The sequence below is a fragment of the Cryptomeria japonica genome, chromosome 6 (assembly GCF_030272615.1).
Source record: "Cryptomeria japonica chromosome 6, Sugi_1.0, whole genome shotgun sequence".
Lineage (NCBI taxonomy): Eukaryota > Viridiplantae > Streptophyta > Pinopsida > Cupressales > Cupressaceae > Cryptomeria > Cryptomeria japonica.
The window spans coordinates 415,921,984-415,931,602 of record NC_081410.1 but is presented as its reverse complement, the minus strand read 5'-3'; the positions used below and the strand labels follow the sequence as shown (position 1 = coordinate 415,931,602).

General features: G+C 32.5%; 1 protein-coding gene across 1 annotated transcript in view; it reads left to right on the top strand.

The window, feature by feature from the left end:
- Window positions 1-4,563: 4,563 nt before the first annotated feature.
- LOC131039064 (FHA domain-containing protein FHA2) overlaps window positions 4,564-9,619 on the top strand; it is a 34,400-nt gene continuing 29,344 nt past the window's right edge. The window contains exon 1 of the mRNA XM_057971712.2: window positions 4,564-5,428. Within this exon, the coding sequence (XP_057827695.2) occupies window positions 4,852-5,428 (577 nt within the window). The 5' untranslated portion in view covers window positions 4,564-4,851. The remainder of the gene's footprint in view (window positions 5,429-9,619) is intronic.

The following is a 9,619-nucleotide window of genomic DNA, read 5'->3' as shown; positions in this document are numbered from 1 at the left end:
GTCAACATTATGGGGGGGGTTTCTCCTATTGGTTGTTGGTTCTAATGCTTCCTTGGTTCATTGGAGTGAGTTATGTATTCAGTATTTGTTCCTATGTACTAGGCGGATGTAGTGGCTGGTTACCTATGCATTTAGGTGAGATGGATCATTCACCATATAGACACTCTTTCATTCTTATTTTTGGAGGCAACCTTCCATCTTCGATTGATCAGCTCTTCAGACTTTGGTGTTTTTGCCACCTGTATCTTCGAGTTCAATTGTTTGCCTTTGTTTGCCATCTGATTCGAGTAGTGTTATTTGAGGGCACTCATGCAGATTACAATCTTATCTACCTGACCATCTTCTATTTCAATGGAGGTTCTTCAGATCGACAATTATTCTTCGACAGTGTTTGCAACTTCATGCTTCAGTGGTGTTCTTCATGTTCATCCTTTATTCCTTGTTTCTAGGACATTCTCTTGTTTGGAGGCTTCTTTAGTCCTTCACTTGTATTTCTCTCTTTAGGAGACAAATTTTCCCCATGAGGTTTTCTCCTTTTCTCCAGTTGCGAGAGATCTTTTGTACTTGGGTACCTAATCAGACCTAGTTGTCAGGACCCATTGTTACTTTCATGCATTTTGTTTACATGCATTTTTAATCCTTAGTTGTTTTTAGCTACTTCCTAAGTTCATCTTACGGGGGGTGTTAGAGTTATCACGTATTAGCTAATAATTATTTATTTAATTATTAGTATATTATCCTCTACACTTAAGCTAAACTTAGGTATTTAATAATATTGTAGGTATTTAATAATTATTCTAATTATTAAATACACATTGTCCCTTTAGGGTTTCTTTAGGGTTGCACAACTTTAGGGTTGCATAATCTCCTTTTATAAGGATTGTATTGTATTTCATTTATTTATTCCCTCTCTAAATGATAATCTTTTTCTTCAGAGCCATTATTGCTTTTTTGCCTCCATTCTTCTCTCGTGACATGTATTTTGCTTGCAGGTGTTCTTGGGATCTCTAAAGTTGTATTTCTCAACTTCTTCAATTTCAATTGATTGGTTGCAACTTGTACTGGATAGATTTAAATGAATATTGATTTATTTAAATGCCAAAAGGGGGTTTTAATTAAATGTGAAAGGTGGACTCAATTAAATAAATATGATTTATTTAATTAAAAGCTAGACTTTGACTAAATGAATTAAATTAAATAAATTGAATAAGTTATTTAATCAATAGAGGAAGGTGGTTAGGATTAATTAATTAAATATCAATTTAATTAATAGTTGAATTGTTAGTGAGTTAAATAAAAAATAAATATTTATTTAATTTGGTGGTCAGATATATGTGTCTACACTAGTGATCAATGGTTATAAGGTTGTCATTGTGTCTCTTCATTGAGATTAGTCTCTGACTTGTAACTATTTATTATTGTGTAACTTAATCATAATCATCTAATAGATTATCTAGTCATCCATATGGTAGCACTATTGTGTATTTTGATCATTGTTTATTCTATGTCGATATCGACAATAGATGAATAATGCTATTTAGATATCGATCCAAACATTCTTCCATGCCTTAGTTGGTCATGATGATGTGCAATCCTTGGAATGTTGATGACTAATGCTAACCATCACCATTAATTTTGTTATCAATTATATCCCCTGATACTATGTTTTATCTTTTCCTCTGTTGAGTGTCGATATGGATCCTTAATTACTTAATCTTTATATAGTAATTGCAAAACTTAATTGATCTATTATTGGTTGACGACCCTCACACCATTCATATTAGTCATTTTATGCATGAGACTTCACATTGTATGTATGGTGATCAAGGTGCAATATTTAATAATTCCTTAAGGTCTCTCCCTTGGTATATGTGGTCGGTATTCATATTAGTAGAGCTCATAAGTATTATTGCTCTTCGTACCTTGATTAATTTGAAGTAGTTGATAAGTTTGATACTTGACTTCATGCTTATGACCAATCAACTCCTTGTAATTATCGATTTATCTTTCACAAATGGTCCTTGATGCAAATTTGGTCTTCCTATCATTATGAGCTTGGATGCTTGCAAGTCTTTATTCTTTGATGGATGAATAACATATCAATTCCTCATTTGTCTTTACCTTATTGGGATAAGATGATCTCCTCAATGCTTTACCATTTTACAACCTAATATTGGTACTATGTACACTTATTACTTTCTAATTCTTAAATGCTTAGATTGATCAAGGCTACCAACCTTGAACAGACAAATGTTTTGTTCTTTACTTGCTAGGTCAAGGACAGTGACATTACAAAATAATAGGAAAAATGAAGAACATTGATTATGATCTTTTTTCCTAAGTTGATCATTAAGGGAAACATTCAATATTTTTTCAATTTGCTAGTACTTCATTGTGCAAACACCTGAAATTGTCCTATTCTAATTAAATAAATATTTCATCCTAAGCCTTCTATTCATTAAATAGATTTTTACATATTTAATTAATTCATTTATCCTCTTTTAGTATTTCCTTATTTAAATAAATATTTTTATTTATTTAAATTGTCTGATCCTTAAATTAAATAAATAAAATATTTATTTAATTGGTCCCACTTCCTCTATTAATTAAATAGATCTTCATTTATTTAATTAATTCATTAGCTTTTTCTCTCTATGACACTTGTCATTTATCTCTTAATTATTCTACCTACCCCTTTATATTTTATTATTTTCCCTACCTACCCTTTAATCCTAGCCGACCATTTATTTTTTCATCTCTTAATCCCATCCCTCCATTTTCTAAGGTGTATTCTATATAAGAGGATTCCTTCATTCTTTCACAATCCTAATCAACTATCTAATCAATCATTTATGCAATCAAGTCTTCTTGCAATCAAGTGACTTTACAACCACAATCAGTTCTTTGTTGAGCTCTTGTGCACATACAAAATCTAAGATCAAATATATCAAACACGATCAATAGAGATAAGAAACAATAAAGATCAAACTCTACTTGGCATGTGAATGGTATTATTGTTTCATTTGTTGATTTACATGTTCGTAGGTTTCTTCATTAGTGTATGGTGAATGCTTTATTGTAAAACTAGGGTTTATTTGTGGTTGGATCTTTTGTGGTTTTGCAATAGTTTATCATCACCATTTTTCACCGTATACAGATTGACATAACGTTGTTAAAACGATGTTACGATCTTTGTACTTGCAACAATAAATTTTCTTTTAATTGTGTCCATGTAATTGTGGAATTTGTGATATTTCATATAGGTTTTAATCCCCTACATAATTTGAGATACATCTTGAAATATTAGATTTCTTAAACATTCAATTCCTTTGATAAATGTTTCAAATAGACAAATAAACCTCAAGTTAACTAACAATTATCTTTAAATTGTTTATACCATATAAATAATGTTATGTATCTTAAATAATCAATATCATGCAAGAATTATGTTTCATCTTCAACTCATTTTCTTCAAGGATGGGGTCTCTTGATTTCCTTGTTAGAATTAAGTATAAGAAACATGTTCACCTAACACAAGTTAAATAGTTAGTTTTATGGAGAAATCAAACCAAATTTTCTTTTAACATTTTGTTAATAACTTACAATATCTCTTCAAACATCAAACAATCTACTTGTACAAAAAATATCAAAATTCCAATTGATTTTCATAGAAACTGAAGTTTCGAATTCAAAAATTTGAATCAAGATATATAATTTTGTTTATCAAAAATTACATTTACACTAATAAATTTGAAAATTTTATATATTTTTGCTTTCGTATATAAAAATAGATTTTTTTTTTAACATGGATGAAAATAAAAAAATCTTTAAAATTATTGCACCTTATTAACTATTTATTTCCTATTAAATCATTGAGAATATCAAATTCTTTGAAGCTAGTACCTCACCTAAAAGTATCCATAGACATAAATAGTTAAAATATTGTTTATTTCTTATCCTCAAATTCTTCAAACCTAATACACCACTAAAAGTATGGACAAATGGGAGGCCTCATTTCCATTTTAAACATTCAACAAAATACCATCCCAATGAGATTTTGAACCTTGATGGCAAGAACAACAATACCACAACTTAACCATCTCACGATGCCACTATTGACAAATGTACACTATTTGACTTATAAAAAAGTTTGCTATTACTATTGAATTACCACCGTTTACAACTACAAATATAGACAAATTACCACCATTTACAGCTACAAATATAGACATAACCATTTATAACATTATTATACTACTATTAACAAATATGCACTATTTGACTTATAAAAGACTAGCTATTACTATTAAATTACCACCATTTTAAAGCTACAAATATAGACATAACCATCTATAGCATTATTCAAGAATTAAATGTGCACTATTTTACTTTAAAAAACCTAACTATTACTTTTAAATTTCCACCATTTGAAAGTTCACAATAAAATTTCATATAATGATGAATAAAAAATAAAGTAAACGAAGAGCCAATCAATAACTAGTCATACGTCATTTTGCGTTGAAAGAGAGTCGAAGATATTTTAGGTAAGTTAAAACGACAGTTTAATTTTCCAAACAGTTAGGGCGCCTCCGCCCGCGGTCACATGGGCGAGGTGCTCCAGGGGCTTAAACAACAGGGAGGTCTCGTAATCGAACCCCTCTGCGAACTTGCGAGATCGCCCGAGTAAATAAAACCCTGGTTCAAACCATAAAAACGTTTTCTTAATTTACTAGGGTTTAAGACATCCCACGTTGCAATCCGAGGCCAACAATTAACGCAAGATAGTTCAGAAGATCAGTTATTTTATTTATTGACGAGGATTTTAAGAAAGTTCTTTAATTCGCCGTCGTCATGGGAGACGTGGAAGCAGGGTTTGCAAAGCTACAGGGAGAGGATTTTGAGTACTACATGCAGAATTATTCGATTATACTGGGGCGCAACAGTAAGAAGTCGGAGGTGGACATAGATTTATCCGACTTGGGTGGTGGCATGAACATTTCACGTCAGCACGCTAGAATTTTCTATGATTTTGACAGGAAAAGATTTGCGCTGGAAGTCATGGGTAAGAACGGCTGTGATGTTAGGGGCACGCACTACATCCCTGGAGATCCTCCCGTCAAATTAGGGTCACAGGATTTGGTTCAGATGGGCGAATTGCAGTTCTATTTTCTGTTGCCTTCAAGAAGTATTGCTAAACAGGGCGTCCCCCTTCTTCCTCAGGCACCGCCCGTGTTGCCCAGGAAAAGGAGTGGGAGGAAAGAGGATGATTATGGTGTTGATAATTGGCCGGACCAGCCATCTTCTATGAAGAAGGGGAGGTTCCAGGGCAATCAGGATGGTCTGCGTTCCAGTCGCAAACCTTCTTGGTCTGTTCATGAATTGCCGAATCCTTACTTGCTGCCCAAGCAAGGCTTCCCTTACCGTTCAGGTTTGTTTGCTTGATTTTGCACACTCTTTTTTGGTTCTCAGGCATCAGGAAGCTTTTTCGTTGAGAAAACTCTTGCTTTCTGTATTGGGCTTCTGTTGTGCAATAATTTGACTATAGTTTTGTACCCAGCCTTGTTCAAGTGTAGCTCACATTAGGGCAATTGATTAACAGAAGGTCCATGGTTATCAGGTTTGTATTGTCTATGTATCGATTTTGAAGGACCGGACAAAATAACAATAAGCTCCCTTTTTTGTTCAGAGATGAAACTAAATACCTAATTGTTCACTTAGATTTACAATCTTGATAAACATTAAACCAAAATAGAACATTAGAATTTCCTATAGGTGGCCTTTTGTACAAGTCATTAGGAGTTCGATGTCCTCCTAAGAAATTTCCAAGCAGTTACGAATTAAATCTACTGAAGGTGTTGGTGCTTTTCATCGAAATTTAAATGTTTACTGAAATATCGTGAGACTGCCTCATACAGTTTTTCAGGTTCTATTAATTTCAAAGGGATTTAAATGTTATGCCAAAAAATCAAGGTGCTGGAAAGAACGAAACAGTACTTGGACTGTACAATTTCTTGGAGAGTGTCAGTTAGATGCTCTCTGTAAAAATCATTAAATCAAATGTGCCTGTACTTGTATAAAAAGTAAGAATTTTGAGCAAAGATTGCAGAAAGTAAAAGAGGCATTATGTTTTGTCTTCTATTTCTGGCAACTCTAGAATTTTTCAAATCTTTTATGACAGAGTGTTGCCTTAGGTGCTTGATTAGTAGTAGCAACGGTGCAAGGATACCTATTGCATCTTAAAGCTTCGAGAAAAAATGGGGATAGTGTTTAATGGAAAGCAACAAAGAATTGCTTGTAATAATACAGTTTTGGAAAAATGGAAAGAGTGTTTGTTTTGAAGCAAGTTTTTGGTAAAAGCATAAAGAAATGCTTGTTATCATACAAATATTGGAAAAATGGAAATAGCTTTTCATTGGGCTGCAATTTTTTTAGGTAAAGTTAAAACCTACCATGATAATCTCAAATGATCTTCCATGAAAAGATGTTGTTGAGAAAGTGGGTAGGGATGACACAAACATTTGTTTTTGAAAGCTTACATAAATAGGAAAAGAGAAAATAATGCTTTGTCTTGGAGATATGAGGATATTTCGACCTATTCTGTATCAATAATAATTGCAGAGTGGAGAAAGCATATAGAGGTCAATTATGTGAAACGTAGCGATTGCTAAATTCATTTTGAAGTTTTTACAGTCGAGAAACTTACGCTTTGCTGGAAATGACATTTCAACCTATTCTATTCTAGAGTGCATGGAACATATTGAAGCCAAATATGTGAAAAATAATGCTTGTCAAAAAATTATCTGCAATATCAACAAATATATACAAAAAGGATTGAAAGTTTATATAGAATTTTTTTGAGGAAAATCGTGATTTTAGCTATAGGATGTCAGTCACATCTTTTAAAATCCTTTACAATGTGCAACAATTGTTCTTTTAAAGGCATTGTTCTTTTAGGCTTAACAACAAAAAACATGCATTCAGCAAGCTCCAAATGTTTTTGTATTTCATTTTATTTTCATAGGCTTTTAACATATACTCTTTGCTCGTGGCTGTAATTAAAGAAATTAAAAATTCTAAAAAAATTGGCTAGTAGGCTAATTGAAAAAATATGAAATAAAATAAAAAGTTGAATTCAGTGTTTTAAAAAAATTAATGTTAAAAAAAAACATAAAAATAATCATGTTAGATATTTTCATTTTGTGGAATTTTTTATTACATGGAGCATTTAAGGTTTAAATATTGGGAAAATTTTAAATAGGAAGTAAAGAAAAAAAATCACGTTGTTGGTTAAAAAACCTATTATTTTTAGAATTAAATAAAATCTATATCTAAGGAAAATTTATCATAGATCACACATCAAGGAAACTACCATCAATCATTTCTCAACCAAGTAAAATGTTTTAAAATCAAAATGACAAATTTTTAGAAACAAGATCCGACTTAGGTTGACAGTAAAATTTTAACTGATATTATTTAAATTTCATGAAGTAAATTCAAACAGTAAAATTTTAGCCGACTTAGGTTGACAGTAAATTTTAGCCGACTTAGGTTGACAGTAAAATTTTAACTGATATTATTTTAATTTCATGAAGTAAATTCAAAGAATAGAACATCAATTGACCATTGAAATTCAAATTCCTGTTTATCTGTTAGTTGGAAAATGAATTTAAGTCACAGTGAGTCATTAAATAACAATACCATTGAAGTTCAAGTATGTTCATGCTTCTTTCAAAAGGCAATTTCAATCAAAGAGAATATAAATAATGACACTACTAATTTGACAACAATTGCGAAGGTTGAGAATGTCAACCAACATTATTTGTAGGAATCTATGAAAGTCCTATGGACATCTTAGCTATCTAAACACAAAGTAGCTGTTGAATATTTTGGACAACTGAGAGGGGGGGTAAATCAGTTGTATATTAAAATTATATCACTTTTCCCATAGAAACACATTCGGTAACAATCATATTCTGATTACTTAACCAGGACAAGATAAGAGCATAAAACAACGCACACATGAAACACCAGATATGATGTGGAAAACCCAAGCAGGGAAAAACCATGGAGAATATTAGTTCTCACTTCTCAAAATAAAAACACATGTTAGGGTGACACTGGTTAAGGTGATTTTTCCAAGATGGCTCACTACCTGAATTGCTCATTGCAGGTGGGCTCACTGCCTAGCTAAAATCGCCAAAAAAAGGAGGGCTCACTGCTTGGAGGAACAAAGAAAGAATCCACTACAAAGGCACAACTGTTACTCTGCTACAATGCCGGAAGAAACCTTAGGCTCACTGCCACCTGGTACTAAACAGCATCAGCAAACAACCACACTGATCAACCACTTCGCATAACCAAGATAGATCTTCCTTTTACAATCAACTTCCTTCTATGAATTCTTCTATCTTTCTATATGATATTGCATTACAACCATTCTTTATATATGTACTGATCTACAAAATAGATTTTCCAAGTCAGCCAAGGAGATAATAAACCATAATTCAAAATAGGTCTTCACTAAGCATTCCTGTAGTGGAGAGTAATGAGAAGTGGACCATACCACAATGCAACAACATGCTATCCAAATGCTGTAATCATCCGACCAAGAAGGTAGAGCATCTGAGGTTAACTAGACCAGGTAAGAACAATTTTGGAGCACAACACATGCCGAATTAGAATAACAAAGATACATGCATTAGAAGCATAAATCCAGAAATGCAACAAGAGAACTAAAGATGCGGAGCTTTGTAAAGTCTGTCAGGCAAACATCATCAGCACATCATAGACTTCTGGAGAACACTTTCCGGACCACCAAAACATAAGAGAAGAATCTCAAGACAATATCCAACAACGTGCCAACATATCATGAATACATCTGCAATAAGTTAGAACATCCAGAGCAAAAACCAAACACAGAAATAGAATGAGTACATTGACAGCAATGACAACCATACTGAAACATCAATCAACTTCACATTTGCAACAGTAGCCATGTTCATTAAAAAAACAAATTCCGAGACATTCAAAAAGATGTGTAATGCCATAGAGATTTTTTTTTTGTGGGTGGAGAGCAGGGCATGGGGGAATGACATAGAATTTGTTCTTGGAAAATATTCCAAAGCATGCAGAGCTTCATATACAGTTTTCACTTTAGTGCCGTTTAGAGAGAGAGAGAGAGAGAGAGAGAGGGGTTCAATGCTGATCCACTCTCCATAAAAGTAACCACAAACAAGAAAATGTGGTTTTTTTAGATGGGAATTTTTGGTACAATGCTAGAAACATTCATCTTAACACTAAATCTCAAATGATTATGATTGGAGATTATAGAAAATATATAGGGACTCCTAGTCAAATACAATAGTCAACAAAATTTACTTGTCAAGTTACATAACACATGCCTCTGAAAGCTCTTTTTAAGCTGATCTTTGGTGGCTTAATAATGGGTCAATCTAGACACAATGCACTATCTTTGTAGAAATTTATTAAGGCCTTATTGTTTCTTATATTCTATCCATGGCTTTGTAATTTCATTTTTGGTGGTATTGATCTAGAAGCAATGCATTGTCTTCATATAAACTTATTAAGACCTTCTTTATCTCTCATTGTCTATACATGT